The following is an 18,858-nucleotide window of genomic DNA, read 5'->3' as shown; positions in this document are numbered from 1 at the left end:
CTTAGGCTGCTGTCATCTCTAGCAAACTTTCTGTGTGATAGGAACTCCTCTCTTTCACAGATGTGAACAGTTAAATGACAAACAAAGCTATATACATTTAACACATCAAGTGAGGAAATAACTATATGGTTCACATGTTATTTTAGCATAATACAATTTTATCATGGTGTCAGGCTACTTTGAACAGTATTTTGATAATAAATTGAAGTATTCTTAACAGATGTCACAAAAAAATGAAAATGTTTGAATCTATATTTTTCAATGCAGAAATGCAGTTTTGCTAAATTAAATAAATTATGTAGAAACATTAGAGTTGTCACCTCACAGCAAGAGGTTCTCCGGTTTGATTCTCGGCTGGAGCGCCTTCTGTGCGGAGTCTGCATGTCCTCCTCGCAGTCAAGTGATGTTTAAAGACATGCAGGTAGGTGCATGCATGAATGGGTCTGCCTTCTTTGAAGGTTGGATGTCGGGCTGGCACCTTTCACCATAAAAGTCCACTGCCAGTCATTAGCGGACCAGAGTTCCGTTGTGGCGACCTCTAACCGGGAAAAGACGAAAGACATTAGTACTGTATTTTTTCAAAGGCCCCCTTGTACAACACATGCTCCCTTTTCATACCGCTCATCATCTTTACCCATGAATTTGAGACAAGGCCAAAAATAATAGGGGTCAGAGGCCTAAAATCAGGGTCAGTTTTAAACTATTACTGTAAATAATTACAGAAAAATAATATGGATGTTCTGTAAAATCGGGGACAGCAGAGAGGTATCCCTGTTACTTAAATATATCCCCATGCTCACAAAGCATTAAAGGAAAAGAAGAGATCACCTCCACAAAATGCCCACCCTGCTGCAGCAGACAAACAGTGTGTGCATAACACACATGAAACAAAAGATGCAAGGTGCATAACACACATGAAACAAACAATGCAAGGTGCATAACGCACGTGAAACAAAAGACGCAAGGTGCATAATACACATGAAACAAATGATGCAAGGTGCATAACACACATAAATTATGCACGGTGCATAACACACATGAAACAAACGATACAAGGTGCATAACACACTTGCAACAAATGATGCAAGGTGCATAACACATGTGAAACAAACGATGCAAGGTGCATAACGCACATGAAACAAATGATGCAAGGTGCATAACACACATGAAACAAATGATGCAAGGTGCATAATACACATGAAACAAATGATGCAAGGTGCATAACACACATAAAACAAACAATGCAAGGTGCATAACACACGTGCAACAAATGATGCAAGGTGCATAACACACATGCAACAAATGATGTAAGGTGCATAACACACATGAAACAAACGATGCAAGGTGCATAACACACATATACAACAAATGATGCAAGGTGCATAACACACATGAAACAAATGATGCAAGGTGCATAACACACATAAAAAACAATGTGAGGTGCATAACACACATGAAACAAATGATGCAAGGTGCATAACACACATGCAACAAATGATGCAAGGTGCATAACACATGTGAAACAAAAGATGCAAGGTGCATAACACATATGAAACAAATGATGCAAGGTGCATAACACACATGAAGCAAATAATGCAAGGTGCATAACACACATGAAACAAATGATGCAAGGTGCATAACACACATGAAACAAATGATCAACTAAACAGCACACCGGTACCACAGCAAAAACCACGATCCACACTTGAATTGAGTAAAAAGCACAAGCTCTTTAATATGACACACAGTGAAACATGTTACAATAAACTGTCAGATAAACCTAATATAGGTGTAACGATATAATTCCCACTAAACCCTTGATTAGGAACACATAACATCTTTATAATTTATATATAGTCCCTAAAAATATACTAATCCTTAAAATTATACAAATTTTAAACTTGTATACCATTCAACATTTAGTTGCACTATTTTTGGATAAGGACTAGTTCAAGGTATTCATAGGTAGTGTTCCAACAACATTTGCAATACGTAGTTATGGAACTTTGCTTCTTTGGATACAGGTTACACCTATATTAGGTTTATCTGACAGTTTATTGTAACATGTTTCACTGTGTTTTACACTAGTATTAATTTGAATTATATTTGTAGAACATCTTTATTTGGTTTTATTACAAGGATCAGTTTTCTAGTGTAAAAATTTAATGCACAATGTTAGTTAATGTTGTAACAAATGTTACAGATGTATTACATGTGAGAAAGTACGTACTGTTTTTTTAAGAACATGGTGAGGGCGTAGTTTTTAAACAATTAATTTTGGCATTTTTTTAAGTATTTATAGTGAGCTTTTGGGCTTGTCATTTGTTCTGAGGAAGTGTATTTTATACATGAAAGCGCTCAACAACTTGCTTTTGGTCTTGTCGTATTAAAGAGCTTGTGCTTTTTACTCAATTCAAGTGTGGATCGTGGTTTTTGCTGTGGTACCGGTGTGCTGTTTAGTTGATTGTTGCATCCACAGTGATTTTTTTGGGACATGAAACAAATGATGCAAGGTGCATAACACACATGCAACAAATGATGCAAGGTGCATAACACACATTGAACAAAAGATGCAAGGTGCATAACACACGAGCAACAAATGATGGTTTCGACTTGGTTAGATGGTCATTATTTGCATAGCAAGTCTGTGATCAGCACTGACTACCACTGTCCATGAGGGACATAGGTGCCACCCCCCAGAGTGAGCTTTCAGTCTCCCATCCAGTTGTCTAGGTTGTACTTGAATAGGGTCACTGAGCAGCTCTGCTTCATGTGAACTGGGAATTTATTCCAGAGGATGGTCAGTCTCTGAGAAATATATCTATCTCTCTAGCATGTTCTGCTAATGTCACAGGCTAGGTTGTGATCCCTGGAGTGAGTGCCTCTTGTCCCATTTGATTTGTGGATGTGCAGCATTTCCAATAGGGCAGGGTCAGAGCCTGTTCTGTAGGCCAGGCTCAAGTCGCGTCTCTGCAGCCTATAAATACAGAGCACAGTGGCAGGCCTTTCTGTGATTCTATAACTGTGACTCAAATTACCTGACTAGATGCTCATGGCCTACAAGAGCCTGGGGGGAGTGAGTCGCATTGACATACATCTATCCCATCCTAGGTAAGTGTGAAAATCTTCTATGCAGCCTTGTTTGATCTCACTGAAGATTACAGAGAGGTATGTAGACAGTCAGCCAGGGACACATGCTCAACTCCTGCCAAGCTACTTCATCACTAACCTTCTGAGGGGACACTGCATTCTGAGGATGGCATGCATGGAAGTGTGTACATCTATCAGATGGTTGGTCATTGTAGGGCCCTCACCCATGAGCACGCATGTCAGCTGTCAAGGTAAGAATTGTCAGCGTTTACAAGAAAAGCCCCTGAAGGCTATCTAAATGACAGTCCCTCTTTACTGACTGTCACCCTGGGGAAAGGGAATGAGTGGCCAACTGGTCAGTGGTGGGGAGGGATGATGGTTGGCAGGCAGAAGGGAGAAACACAAAATAAAAAAGAGAAACTGAAATTGAAGCTGAAATCATCCCTGTATTTTTTTTAAAACTGTAGTTTGCTAAACAATAATAAATAAAGCCGACTTGGGGTAATATTTGTTGCACTGTGACAAAGAAACATAGAAAGTGAGCAGAACAATGGAAAATCTGAGGAAAACATTTGCCAGGAGAAAATGTGATGTTTTTTTCATCCATGTGTACAGAAGGTTTCCAATAATCATCTTAGTCCTATACTGCTAATAGGTGCACTTCCGGATAACTCATTTTAATATCAGGAAAAACAAAAGGAATACTCTGGATATGGAAGAAAGATGGTACACAAGTCTGCATCAGAAATCACAATTAAGATATTCTAAAGGCAGTTTATATATACAATGCTGGGCAAAGAGGTAGAAGGGCAGGGGCATTTACACTAATACTGCTACAAAGTATCAAAATAGTTACAATGATACCACTGAGTCAAGTAAAAAGGAGCTAACTAAAGTTTTATACCCAAGACAAATTCTGATACTCATGTCCAGATAATTCACAGTGGCTCTCAGACTGAGCCAAATCATGTCATACCACGTCCATCCAAGTTACAAAGGAGCATATACTAGCATGCACATCTGTTACCTATAACTGTTCACTAATAGCTTCGTAGGTGTTTACTAGGCTAATGACCACAAGGGCCTTTTTAAGCCAAGCCATGTATCCCAAATCTCTGACAAGTCCTGATACCCTTGATAAGTGTAAGTAGGGATGGGAAGATGAAACATTTACAAACAGGAGCTTGGGAGATGAACCATTTACAGGTTACCTGTTTCCATTAGAGACATAGGTGCCAAACCAGGGATGAAGTTCTGGTTTCCCATCCAATTGTCCAAGTTACAAATTAATTGGGTTACGGAGGAAATCTGCTTCACATGGATGGGGAGCCTGTTCCAGAGATGGGATAGTCTCTGGGATACATATCTATCTCTCCAGCAGGTCCTATTTATATCAGAAGCAAGTTTTAATTCTTTAGAATGCGTAATTATGGTGCTGTTTGTTTTGTGGATATGCAGGAGGTCCATCAGAGTGGGGTCTGACAATGCCCTGTATGCCAGGCATAGATCTCCCCTCAAAAGCCTGTAGGAGACAGAACACAGGGATAGGGCCTTGAGGAGGTCTGCATAGAACATATTACTTATGCCCTGTATTCTTTTAGTGAGGAACCTCTGTGGACGTTCCAGTTGTTGGATATGACTGGTTATGTACATACCAAAAGGGGGCATTGTACTAAATGATAGGTCTGATGAATTGCAAATACAGTGGAACAATCACTTCATTGGACTTAGATGCCATACCTTTGTTTATATGTTGCTCAACAAAGAATAGTTTCCTCACCACTGTAGACACGTGATGATCAAAGGCTAGATTACTATCTATGTGTATCCCTAAGTCCCTGACTACTGGGTCAACTCTAAGGGATGTGTTGTCAATATGATAGTTACCAGGGATGGATGACTTCCCAAAGGATACTATTATGCATTTCTTGGCATTTAGTTTTAGTCCATGGCTCTGACACCAGTAGTTTTTCTGTGTCAGCCCCTCCTGGAGAACATTTGTGTTAGTATGAAATTCAATGACAGCTCCTAATTTGCAATCATCTGCAAATTTAGTCAGCCAGAGACCACTGATATTGGCTTTGACTTCTGAGAAGTAAATGCCAAAAAGCAGTGGTCCAAGGACTGACCTCTTTGTAGAGATGGAATCCCCAGTTCTAACTTCCTGGGTCCTGTCTGTGAGCCAGGTGGCTGTCCACCGGGTGACGTACAGATTTATACCTCACCTCGTAGTCTGTCAACAATGCCCAAGTAGGGTATTGTGTCAAATGCCTTGGCCAGGTCAAGGTAGGCAGTGTGAACAATTTTCCCCTCATCCATTGCTTTGGTGACCCTATCAAAGAAGTCCACCAGGTTGAATAGGCATGATCTGCTCTTTACGAAACCAAAGTGAGTTGGGCCCAGTGTCTGGAGGTTTACTATACCTCTGTTGGTCATCTCTATGATAATTCTTTCCATGGCTTTACATATAAGTCTAGTGAGACTTATGGGTCTGTAGTTTCCAGGGTCTGTAGATGGCCCATCTTTGTGCAGAGGGATGACTGTTGCCTTTCTCCATTCATGAGGCACAAAACCTGTTTGAAGGCTACAGTTAAATAGTAATTCTGGAGGCCCTGATAGGTCATGTTTCATGCTATTTAGAAGACATCCTGGGATATTGTCTGGGCCCATAGATGCAGTGTTCTTGGTCTTAGATAGAGCATTAGGGACCTTTTCCCTAGTGATAGTAGGGGGAGTTATATTTAATGATATTTCCTGAGGGAAAGTTGAGGGGGCAACAGGAGTAAAAAGCTGAATTTATCAGCCAGGAGGCTTGCTGTATCTTCTGGCTCAGTATAGTTGGCTCCATTTACAATGAGCTCTGCACACAATTGTGTATTGCCTTTGAGGTTGCGGGCATAGCTAAAGAATGCTTTGTGGTTGTTCAACTTATCTCATATATGGCTTTGGTAGACTTTATTTGCCCTCTGGGTTGTTTGTTTAGTTTGATGAGGTGCTTTTATCCTGCTTGTTGCTGCACCTCCTGTTATACATAGGTAGGTTCATAGGTTCATAGGTAGGTACTAGGCTATTGGCCCTAGGGCCTATACAAGCCCAGCCAAAAAGGTACCCTGGCTTTTGCCACCCTAAAAAGTTATTTTCCTGTGCCACTGTTGAGCAGAGACACAAAAGTGTTCCCCGGTGTGTATTTCCTATTTCCCATCCACTAATCAAGATTTTTCTTGAAGAGTGCTAATGAAGAACTTTGCTTGACGTAGATGAGTAGCCTGTTCCAGAGTATGGGAAGTCTCTGGGACAGGAATCTATCCCTCCAGCATGTTCTGTCTATTGTGGTGACAAGGTTTAGGTCCCTAGAGCATGTAGCTCGGAGGGATTGGGATTTCTTTAAGTGGAGCATGTCCAACAGCTCTGGGTTTGACATAGCGATTGATTTTGTGATTCTACCAGGGTGGCTTGTTTTTTGAGTTAGTTCTGTACTTCTTTCTATACAGCTATTAACATGCTTGTACATGGTTTCTGTGAACAGTTCTGCATAGGCAGAAGTGCTCTCAGGGTTTTTAGGGGCTTGAAATTTTGTCAGGTTCTCACTTTATAGCAGGAGGTTAGCCTTAGAATAGTTCCTGAATATTCCCGGTTTAGCTGGGGGTCCAGGTTTTAGTTTTACTTTAAAAGAGACCATTTTGTGGTCTGACCTTACCAGAGAAGGCATTACAGTAGGGGGTGTGCAGCACTCCCCCATATTAGTGAGGACCAGATCCAGTATGGTTGCACCTCTAGTTGGTGTATTGACTATCTGGTCCAGAGAGTTTGTGTTTACAAAATCCAGGAATCTCTATGCATGTACTTTTGGTGTCATATAGAATTCCCAGTTAATAGTGGGGTAATTAAAGTCACACATAAATATGTTATTGGGTTGGATGGTCAGTGTTTCTAATACGTTTAAATGCATGGTATGGGTTTCCTGGGTCATAGATGGGGACCTATATCTTGCAAGGAAGTCATATTGGATTTTGCCTATTATGATTTGAACATGGAGCAGCTCAAATGCATTGTCCTGTTTGACCAGCCCTGTAAAGTAACTGACCTAAATGTGTGGAAGACATTATAACCCTGCACTGTTGGTGTGCTGTCTGCGACTTTAAACCACGTCTCTGAGACCGCACAGACTTCAGCATTCTCTAAGGTAAAGAGAGTTTCCAGGGAGTGGACTTTTTTGTTTAGGCTCCTAGCACTGACCAATAATATCTTTAGATTCTCTTGGTTTTGATTTGCATTGTGTGCTCATGATAATGGGGAATTCTTTATGTAACACAGAAAGTAGGATGTGTGTAAAATAATTGTGCTAACAGAATATTTCCATATATTGACTCATTCCAGGACACTCCTCTGGATTTTCCATCAAGTAAATTGAATCTTGCTTTGAAGATGAGTTGAGCAGTTGATTTCAGTATGTCTGTGTTTTCATCTTGGTTTGTATAGTGAACTTTTACAAGCAGTGGAGAAGTGAAGCTGTTTATATCAACTGCAGTTGAAAAGAGAGATAGCATACCACCTAGTGTTAGCTTAGTCATGTCTGTGTATTCTTGCCTATTTGCCCTCTATAATTCCTAAATGATCATAAGAGTCAGAAATAGATAACTTAATTTTCAGTTAGCAGTACTGACAAAAGATGGTTGGTGAATAGTGTTTTCTTTTGCCGTCTGTGTGTTCAAAACATTTTATTTTACATTTATTTATGTAGGAATGTAGCTGTCTGTATATTTAAATTTAAAACTGCCTTGCTTCGTTTTATTAAGAAAAAACTTGCATTTTTCCTTCTGAAAAGCTTGTGGCTCACATGCTATTAATAATTAATGTGCATATGATAACTGCACAATTGTGGTGAATTACAACTGTTGACATCTTCCTTTTGATGGAAGAGACTGTTTGGAGACACTATACTATCGTAAAAGCAGAATGAGAAAACATGATGTTTATGTGTGAATGCAGGGTAGTTCTGGGCAGTATAAAGTTATTCTTGGTAATATATACACCTGTAAAGGGCCTTGAACTGAGAGTGGAGTGAGATCTGTAGATTGTAGTGTTCATAACTCTTCATCTGTTTAGTACGAACTTTATATAAATGTGACTGACATGTCATGTTGTAGTTAGATACCGTGTGCATGAGTGTGTGTGTGTGTGGGGGGGGGGGGTGTAACAGTATGGTTTGTAGGCATAGGCATATCACCAACAGTTCCTTTCACACATTTTGTTAGTTCAGCTACAGACTTCATAAATTCATTGGAAGAAAAAGGGGCAATTTTGGAACATCACCTGGAAGATCCTGTCCCTGCAATTTCAGTTTTTCATCAAAATGTTCCCTTTTTTAAAAACCATCTTCAAAAGAAATGTTCATCTTAGTAACCCATCTGACTGAAAATGTCTTCAAAGCAGCTATACATCTCACAAATCCATCCATTCGCAACCCCCTTTTTCCCTTTGTTGCACATGGGGTTGGGGTGTCACTTCAAATGACAATCATTTAGAACCAAGGTTTACGCTACCACTGTAGTTCTTGTACACCACACACTCACATGCATACAATCTCAGAGAGAAAATACTGAGAAGTATCATTCAGTGAATTAATACTCCGACATGCTTTACTGTTAGTTCTACCTTCCCCAAAGAAGACAGTGCGCTTGTATCTAAGAACACAAAGTAATGCTAGATCTTAAGGGGAGGACTCTAGCAGTAAACCTGCCTTTCCTCAATCACCTTTTTATGTATGGAAATTTCCTACCATATCATAATAATTTCTAAAATTTAGGAACTTTCTTTGAGAGTTTTCAGTCTGTATGGTTTTATGAAATAATTCAGCTGCAACAATTTTAACTCTGAATTTTAGTATTTTTCTCTCCAAACTATCTATTACACTAGGAATTCCAGCTAGGAATTCTGTTATCACTTTTTCCATTATATATTTGCATAAAATATCAAGTTCTGTTGATATTGCCTACAATCTGTAACAGTTGTTGAATTACAACGTGTATCAAATGAATTCTTTTGTGTGGTTCTAATTTCTAATTCTACTTGTCATTAATAAATATGTTCTTACAGATCAAATAGTATTTAAATAGTATTTCTTTATAACTGCAATCAAAAATTGCTGTTATATTGTGGTAGTATTTTATAAAGTACACTGTTATGAAATTGTACTTCATATTAGGATGTATGTCTTTTGCTTTTAACAATTTTGAGTCCTTTTATAAAGTTTGTAATGCTTTTGCAGTGCTTGTCTTAAGCACACAGCATTTTCTACACATCATAAGGCAGTAATATCATACCCTGATTTCTTTTAATGACATATTCTATTTTGACTATAAATATAGGAAGCTTCAATGACAACGTTAAATAAAGATTTTAGTGTTATTTTAAATAGTTATTTATTTTTGTTACAAACTGCAGAACATGGCGTCTATGATCTTTGGATAGAATTTTTTCATCATTTTGATGGCTTTGGACACTTTTTTTTTTGCTTTGATGGTTTTGGGCACGATTTCCTATTTCATTTATTGCATGTTTATGCTCATATTTGATTTAGCTTAACCATGGTTATTTTCATTCATTCTTTCATTTGTAGAGTCTCAGTTTCAAGAAATGAAATGTATATGAAAGAATGCAGAATATGTAAGGGAGCCTTTGGAGCATTCCTTATTGTTGAGAGCACCCATGGAAACTGCATTACACTTGTCCCCTTTCCCAGAAGTGGTGGTGGTATGATCCAAGACTTGTCCCCTTTCCCAGAAGTGGTGGTGGTATGATCCAGGACTTGTCCCCTTTCCCAGAAGTGGTGGTGGTATGATCCAAGACTTGTCCCCTTTCCCAGAAGTGGTGGTGGTATGATCCAAGAGGATGCTTACATTAGTAAGGGAAGATGTGGGGTACAAGGGTGTAACATAAGGATAGAGTGCTGATCTCTCACCATGAAATTTGAATTGTACTACTTTAAAAGGGACCAAACTTAATGAAAAAAACTTTTGATGAATTTGCCATCAACATAAAGGGTCAAACCTAGAGCCAAACTCCAACCCATGTCATTAAGAGGACCTCATATTGGTTCATCACATGAAGGATGCCAACTCCAACCCATGTCAATTAGAGGACCTCATATTGGCTCATCACATGAAGGATGTCAGCTCCAACCCATGTCAATTAGAGGACCTCATATTGATTCATCACATGAAGGATGCCAACTCCAACACATGTCAGTTAGAGGAACTCATATTGGTTCATCACATGAAGGATGCCACTGCTTTTAGAATTTTTGGCCAGGAAAAGAAACAAGTAAGGATGAGAAACCCAAATGTTATAACATATTTTTATTTGGCCTCTCCACAAAGATCTAATGCTATGGCTGGCCTGCTCACACACATCCGTACTTTACAAGTTCCTTGCAAGAATTGAAGGTAACATCTTGTTTCAATATGGAGCTGTCACCATATCACAGTGCAGGAACAGCAACACACAAGTGTTTTTTTTCCCATATGCAGGAAGCATTTCCCTGCTTGAAAATAAGGTTTAGTGATGGAGGGCGTTTGTAAATAGAAGCATACATTTATGATATTGCTGTGAGACGGTGTGTTGCACATTTCCTCTTATTCTGGGTAATACACGACTATACTTCCCTTTAATTTTTATCTGGCCTATGCAGTTTAACATGAAACTGTTGTAAGAAGAACCTCTTTATCTTCTTTTTTGTTTTAATAAAATGCATGTCCTAATATTTGACTTCATGGGTTAGCCTTTCATCACTTCTAATCTGTTCTACAATTTGTTGTACACAGGCTGGGTAGTAGCCGAAGATCATATATTTTCTGGAGCTGGAAGTTCTGATAGAGACTACATCATTTTGACTTTAAACATTGCAGGATTTAGGTAAGACATTTTATATCAAATTATTTGTGTGTCTAGCTTTCTCTCTGGGCTGTCACCTAAAATAATATACAGCAGTTCATAAGAAATTCAATCTGTATTACTGTTAGACTTTGAATTTTATTTATAAAATAATTTAGGCTGAACATGTTCAATTGTTCCTGTTAAGATAATATTTGGTGTTAATGTAACATACTTTAAATATTTACTTGTGAAAATGTTATCCTAATTGCCTAAAGTATGAGGGCAAATGTAGGCTTTCCTCCCAGTTATCTTGTGATGTGCATAAGAGTTACTTTTTTCAATCTGTTTGTTAATTGGGTACCCCACTGGACAAAGTATCCCATCTGTGGGGCAGTCCAGGAGTGCTGTCTGGTCACATGACTTGTTCAGAGTCATACAGTAGGCAAATGGAGGCAGAAGGAATCAAACTCTGTTCCCCTCATTACAGGAGGCAGCTTGTTAACAGCTCTGACTCTTAATCCTTTGTGCCGAGTGCTAGACATCCTCTGTGGTAACTGCCATACAGGAGTCATATACCTGCGCCAAAGTCATATCTCAAGTCTGTGCTAACTGTCATACAGGAGTCATATACCTGCACCGAAGTCATTTGTTAAGTCTGTGGTAGCTGCCATACAGGAGTCATATACCTGCACCGAAGTCGTATGTCAAGTCTGTGGTAACTGCCATACAGGAGTCATAAACCAGCATCGAAGTCGTATGTCAAGTCTGTGCTAACTGTCATACAGGAGTCATATACCTGCACCAAAGTCATTTGTTAAGTCTGTGGTAGCTGCCATACAGGAGTCATATACCAGCATCGAAGTCGTATGTCATGTCTGTGGTAACTGCCATACAGGAGTCATAAACCTGCACCAAAGTCATATGTCAAGTCTGTGGTAACTGCCATACAGTTAACCATCAAGCAGATTTTTCAACATTTGGGCATCCTTCAGGGTGTGAAATTGCAGTTTTGAGTTATGGCTATTAGAGGGTAGCCTGACTATAAAAGACATAACTTTTAATGCTTAATTAACTCTTTCTTGCCATATCACATCACTGTGCAGCTTAGACCCTTTCTTCACAGAAATATTTAGAAAAAATATGTACTGAAGAATTCCTAATTCAAACTGTAAATCATTTTATCTAATTTAGTTTATGATAAGTGATGCCAGTTAACTGGATCACCACTCCTGTTCATATATGATTCATACTCCCTTTATCAGCATTTAAAGTTCTATGCAAAACATTCCTACATTCCTCAATAATTTGCAACTCTTGTAGTCAGTTATGTTTTCTGTCAGCATCATTTATCTGCAGTCAACCTTAGACAGGGAAGAGTTTTTCTTCACCTACCATTTAGATGGTTCATTCTGATCCACAGCTAGTCTCCCTCAGTCTCTCAGTCTCTCTCTCTTTGGCATCCTCTCACTTATTTTAATCTTAATTAATGTTCTCCCTGATACTTCTAACTTTAGCCCAGTTTCACATGTATAAGAATTTACAGCATCCTAGATATATCGTTTATAAATTTGCTCTTCATTTTTGACTTATCCAAACCCTGCCTCTAGTCACAAATTCATACATGATCATTTTCGTAGCAGTTATGTATCTTAGGTAATGTCCCTGTTATTATTATCACAGACCTGTTACATATTTTACGTTTAGGCAAACATACATTTAAAATCCTAAGATCATAGGAAATACAAGGCAGTTGAAACTTGTGACCACTTAAGCCAGTAGCCTCCCTTAGACTGTACCTCATTTTTCTCAGAGTCAGTCAAGCCAGGGGTGAATTTATGACCACCCATTCAGTCATCCAATTCACATTTGAAGAAATATAATGTATCACACTGCTTAATTTCCAAACACAGTCTATTTCAGAAGTGGAGAAGGCACTGCATAATGAACTTATCTTGCCATCATGTTTTATTTATTAGTCGATGAAGATTTAGATCCTTGGTTCAAGTATTTGTGGAACTATTTGATTTGTGGAGATAGAACAGATCCAGTGCCACTGCATCCATAATGGCAGGGAAGGTAAGGCAAGGCATATGCCTCCCCTCATGAGTTTATAAGATTCAGAATAAAGGGAAAGTGCTTCCAGTCTTTTCTGGTAGCTTAGGATTTTTAGGCCAGTGATCATCTGATTTCGGAACCTTTGAGATCTTTATAGCTGTTTGATATGACAAGTGAGGTACATCCCAAAGGGGGTACTGTATTCAGTAATTGACCTAATCAATGTTGAATATAAGGGGGTAATGATCTCTGTAGATTTATGTAACATCCCTTTGGGAATTATCTTTGCTAAGTAGACAAAGTTTCTGACAACTGTTGTTACATGATAATCGAAAGAGAGGGAATTATCACCCAAGTTCCATGGTCTGTTGTTACATGATAATCAAAAGAGGGGGAATTATCAACCCGAGTTCCATGGTCTGTTGCAACATTGTCAGTTTTTATCATTATATTATCACTGCTACAGTAGCCTTAGCTATATGGGCTATGTCCTGCCAGCTTCCAAAGCTTCAGAGCACCTTCCACGCACCCGAACTGTCAAGCAGCTTCAGCTGAGCTGACTAAAAGACAAGTTTGGGCAGGAAGCCCTTCACTGCAGCCAAAGAGTGCATTCCTCGAGGCTTTTGAGGATCAACGGTCAGCTTGTGCTTCCATTGCTGGGCAGATCAGTTCCCTTTTGGGGAAAAAAAACTTCCATTTTTTTTTTTAATTTATTGATGTTTTATTGGTTTATTACTCTCCTTTTCTGGAAAGTCATTTAAAAGCTTGGAGGCTTGTGTTTTAATGGACTATCTCAAGACTGTAATCTACCTTTAAATGCAGCACTCATTTTTCTATCAGTTGAAAAGTAGTGTTAACTAACTGAAAACATATTTTCATTAGAGAAGTTGTGTTTATTTTTCTCCCTTTTTTGATTTGTCCAAGTCTTTTGGGTTTCTAATACCATGATGGGAATGGACCCCATTCCTAAGTCAGAGTACGATTAAAGTTTATGAAATTAGTATTATTTCACTCTTTGATGTTAGCCAAAAGTGCTCTTCGCAGCACCCGCAATGCGCCAAGTAATTACTCCTTCTGCAATTCGTACAGTGTTACATGAATTGATAACATATCTAAATATGATTGTAAATTCTTTTTTATAAAGCCAGTTGCTCCTACTACTATTGGAACTGTCTGGGTATCTTTCTTCCACATGGCTCTCGTTTCTGCATGCAGATCAAGGTATTTTATGACTTTGTGTCTCTGTATTCAAGACACTGAAGTCACTAGGTGTGGCGATTTCAATGATCAATGCTACTTTTGTCTTCTTTTCTTGGATCACTATGTCCGGTTTTCTAGCATCTATCTTTTGGACTGTTGGTATTGGGTGATCCCATGTGATGTAAATTTCATCATTTTCTATGATTCTCTGTGGCTCATGTTGCCAATGTTTTTCAGCCACTTCGATACCATAATGTTTGCACAATCTCCAGTGTAACAATCTTGCCACATTATTATGCCTTTCAGTATACAGTCCCTTTGCCATTAGAGCATCGCAACCAGCAATAAGGTGTGTAACTGTTTCCAACTCGGTTCCACAAAACCTACATATGTCTGTTTCTCCCACATGTGCAATAGACTTTGTAAACCAGTGTGTATGTAAGCCCACTATCTTGGGCTGCCAATATTAACCTTTCATCTCTTGGTTTAAATTCACCTCTCCTTAACCATTCCTCTGTTCGTTCTTGATCAACATGAGGCTCTTCCAGAAGTTTTCTGTACTTGCAACTATATTTATGTTTTTTCCACATTTCTTGCCTTCTCTCCTGGTCTTTCACCTTATATTCTTTCTTTTGTTTTTTGGCACATTCATTTGCTGCCTGTTTTTTATCCACTTCTGGTTTGATTTCCATTCCTGCTTGACATCAATATGCTTCTGCTAAATTAAGCAGAGACGTCATCTTAGATTTATTCTCCTCATGTTTCAAAACTTTCACTACATTTGGATCTTGTGAGGTCAATAGATATGTGTGGAGTCCCATGATTGCAGATCTATACATGTAATCAATTTCAAGGAGGCCCATCCCTCCTTCAGAATGGGGAATATATAATGTTGGTATACACTGATATTTATAAATCATTTGGTGAGCATGAAGCGTCCTTCTTGTTTTGATATCCAATCTATCCAACACTTTTTGGGGCAGTCAATCACTCCAAAACTATAAGTTAGGACAGGAAGAGCAAATTGATTTATAGCTTGGATCTTGTTCCTAGGTGTTAATGCTATTTTCAGGATTAATGTAAGTCTTCTAAAGTACTCCTTACTAAGCCTTATTCGCATTTGTTCATGTTTTATTGCTGATCCTTCATCAATTCCCAAGTATTTATACACCCCCTCTTGCTCAAGTTCTTTTATATCACATTCTTGTCCCAAACCAATCTTTTCCTGATGCTGCAATTTTCTTTTTTTAAAGGTTGCTTTTGCTCATTTATCAAGACCAAATGACATTCTGATATCATCTGAAAAAGTTTTGACAACCTGCAGCTGTGCTTTCAGTTCCTCATCCGATGAGCTATACAATTTTAAATCATCAACAAAGAGAAGATGAGAAGTCATTAGACTTTGTTGTTTTCTAGAAGCCAAATTGTAGCCATAGCCTACGCTGTTAAGCAAGCAGCTTAATGGGTTAATGGCAAGGCAGAATAAGAAGGGTGACAGAGAGTCACCCTGGAATATCCCCCTTTGAATTTTTATCCCTGGGATAATAATCTGTCCTTTATCATGGCTTAATTGCAAAGTGGTCTGCCACTGTTTCATGGTTACTGTAATGTAATCAATCAGTGTAGGATGTGTATCTTATACATTTTTAAGCACTCTTTTATCCATGAATGTGGGATACTATCAGATGCTTTTTTGTAGTCAATCCATGCCATACTTAGGTTCTTCCCCTTCTTACAATTCTCCACTATAACTTTGTTTAACAACAAATGGTCCTTTGTTCCATATGACTTTCTTTTATTGCCCTTTTGTTCTACTGCCATAGTTGAATTTTCTTCTAAATGACTATAAACTCTGTCAGCGTCAATTCCCATGTATAGTTTGTATGTTGTCAAAAGATAAGTTATTGGTCTATAATTTTTAGGGTAGCTTGCAGGTTCATTCTTAAGTAAGAGCATTGTTTTGTCTGTTGTTAACCAGTGCGGTGTGTGTTCGGGGTGCATATATAAATAGTTCTTACTCATGGATAAATCCTCGTGCAAAGAAGTTAACACTTCAAGCCAAAAGTTAGGTACTGCATCTGGGCTTGGGGTTTTCCAGTTAGAGGCTTTTCTCAACTTTATTTCAATCTCTCTAGTTGTTATTTCATCCCATTTCATATCCTGTACCTTTAAACAACTTATTATTTCTTTTACTTCTTCTACCCATTTAGAATCTTTGTTATGTTTCACATGATCTTCATAGATACTTCTCCTAAATATATCTACTTCCCCTTTTTTGGCGATCTATCTATTCCTTTTACCTTATTTCCCAATTCTCTATAAAACTTTTTTGGGTCATCAACAATTTGTTTATTTTGTGCCTTTCCCTTATATTTATCTTTGTATCTTCTAAGTCTTTCTGCCTGTTTTGTAATTTTTAGTTTGTTATCTCCAATAGTGCATAATAGATCCAGGTCTGTTCTAATACCACGCATTGCTTTTATCTTATCACATCTGTCTTTCTTAATATTTTCATTGATCTGTTCCCTCTTCTAAAATCTTCTAATAATGATACTTCTTATCTTAGCTGCTTTATAGTTTTCTCTATTCGATATTTCCATGATGGTATTCGCTTTCGCCCCCTCTTTTCCCCTCACTACCCTGTGTTCCTGTGGTAGAACTTTATCAGTTATTAATTTAGCTGCACAGTAATATGTCCTGTTTACTTCTGTTATATTGCATGGATCTCTATGGACAGTCCTAATTACTGTGTTCATTTGTTTTATCAAGCTTCTGACTTTTGGGGTTTTATTAACCTTCTGCAGTCTATTTCTTTCATTGATCTTGATATATCTATCTTTGTCTCCTTTTCTTCCATACTGAGGGTAGAGCCCTTGTTTTCCATTTCTTGTGGGCATTTTATAGAAAGTTCTATAACATCTTCCTGTGGCACATTCCCTTCAGTTTCATTCTGTGCCATCTGTTGCTCTGTCATATGGGAACTCACTGGCCTATCACTCCTCAACACTGACTGCATCAGTTTGCACAGTTTCCTGTTCCTTTCCTTGCTGTCCAGCTTCAAGTGAACGTTTATACCAGTTTCCTGTGGAAGGCTCCAAAATATCTTGATATGGCACCTGACCAATTGCTTCCTGTTCCACTGGTTTCCCCTTAATTTGGATATCCATTGCTCTATCCTGTTGTGGTGCTTTCTGCATTCGATTTTCTACACTGAATCCTTCTCTTTGTAGCTCTTCCATAACCTCAACTTTTGTTTCTTTGATGTCTCCATTACTGATCTCTTTTTCTACTTTTCCTCTTAGTCTTCTTATTTTTTGTATTGTAAAGTTTTCCATATCTGGATTCCTTTGCCTGTACTTTTCTTAAAATATCTTTGGGGCTGCTATTTTTGTATTGGTTAGTTTTGCTTTCTCCTTTACATGAATATTACACCATATTAAATCTCTTTTTCTTTCCCATGTCCATATTTCTTCTTCACATCTCCTGGTCTTCTTGCTTTTCCTTATTCTGGGGACTCACTCCATCGTGCTGTGATGTAGTCTGTGTTAGACCTTCTACATTAAATCCTTCACTTCGCAGGCACTCCATAACTTCAGCTTCTATTTCTTTAACCTTTACTTTACTAATCATCTTTTCTACATTATGTTTTTGTGCTTTTAGTCTTTTTATTGTGAAATTTTCCATATCTGGATGCCTTTGCCTGTATTTTTTGTCGAATACTTTTGAGACTGCCTTCTCTATATTAGTTAACTTAGCTTTCTCCTTTGCATAAATATTGCACCATGTCAAATCTCTCTCGCTTTCCCATGTCCATATCTCTTTTTTAGCTTTTTCAAATATCTCTAAGTTTTGTTGTTTATATTTTTCCACTTCCTCAAAAGCTTCTTTTTCCAAAGAGATCAAAGTTTCTTGATCTATATACTGCTTTTCAATCTGTTGTACTAATGAACACAATTTTTTATCTGAAGCTTCTAACAGTTTTTCCTGCGAAAGTATTTTTATTTCCTCTAATTTCTCTCGCAGTCGTTTTGTATATCTTGTATCTGTAAATTCTGGGCTTTTTGCATAATAATAACAATACATCATTTATTTCTTATCCTCAATAGCCCACTGTATCAACTTTATGGCTCTTTTTTGACCAATCAGTTTTTGTCCTTTTTATGGACTGCTGCTTCCTTCTACAACAGGGGGGCCATCCTTAGTGGGGCTGGCAATATGTTTGAAAATGCTTTTTATTGTGTTTTTTCTGTAAAAAAATATAGGTAACTTTTGTGGACTAGCAGTTTTACTGGCAATTCTGGTTTGTCTTCCATGGGAAAGAGGCACCATTAGCGGCTTTTTGGAGCAAACTACCATTCCCAAGGTCAGTTCTTCTTCCAGCCACAAAAAGAAAAAAATTAAGCAAATAACCATTGACACCACAGAAGGCTGGCAGCTTACTTCAGCCACAGGTGGGTGACTGACTCTTCTTGGCTACTTCTTGTACCCCAGACCATTCATCTGTTACCCCCTAGAATCCCTCTGGTGTAGTGCCTACAATCTGTGGCCATTTGTTGTACCCCAGACCACTTATCTGTTACCCCCTGAATCCCTCTGGTGTATTGCCTACAGTCTGTGGCCATTTGTTGTACCCCAGAC

The 18,858-nt window shown here is 38.3% G+C and overlaps 1 protein-coding gene across 1 annotated transcript in view; it reads left to right on the top strand.

Annotated features, from left to right (window-relative positions):
- ELAPOR1 (endosome-lysosome associated apoptosis and autophagy regulator 1) overlaps window positions 1-18,858 on the top strand; it is an 885,667-nt gene that overhangs the window by 460,898 nt on the left and 405,911 nt on the right. The window contains exon 11 of the mRNA XM_044076128.1: window positions 10,914-11,004. Within this exon, the coding sequence (XP_043932063.1) occupies window positions 10,914-11,004 (91 nt within the window). The remainder of the gene's footprint in view (window positions 1-10,913; window positions 11,005-18,858) is intronic.

The sequence above is a fragment of the Protopterus annectens genome, chromosome 7.part0 (assembly GCF_019279795.1).
Source record: "Protopterus annectens isolate FY-2018-M chromosome 7.part0, PAN1.0, whole genome shotgun sequence".
Classification (NCBI taxonomy): Eukaryota; Metazoa; Chordata; order Ceratodontiformes; family Protopteridae; genus Protopterus; species Protopterus annectens.
This window is presented reverse-complemented; position numbering and strand designations above follow the sequence as displayed.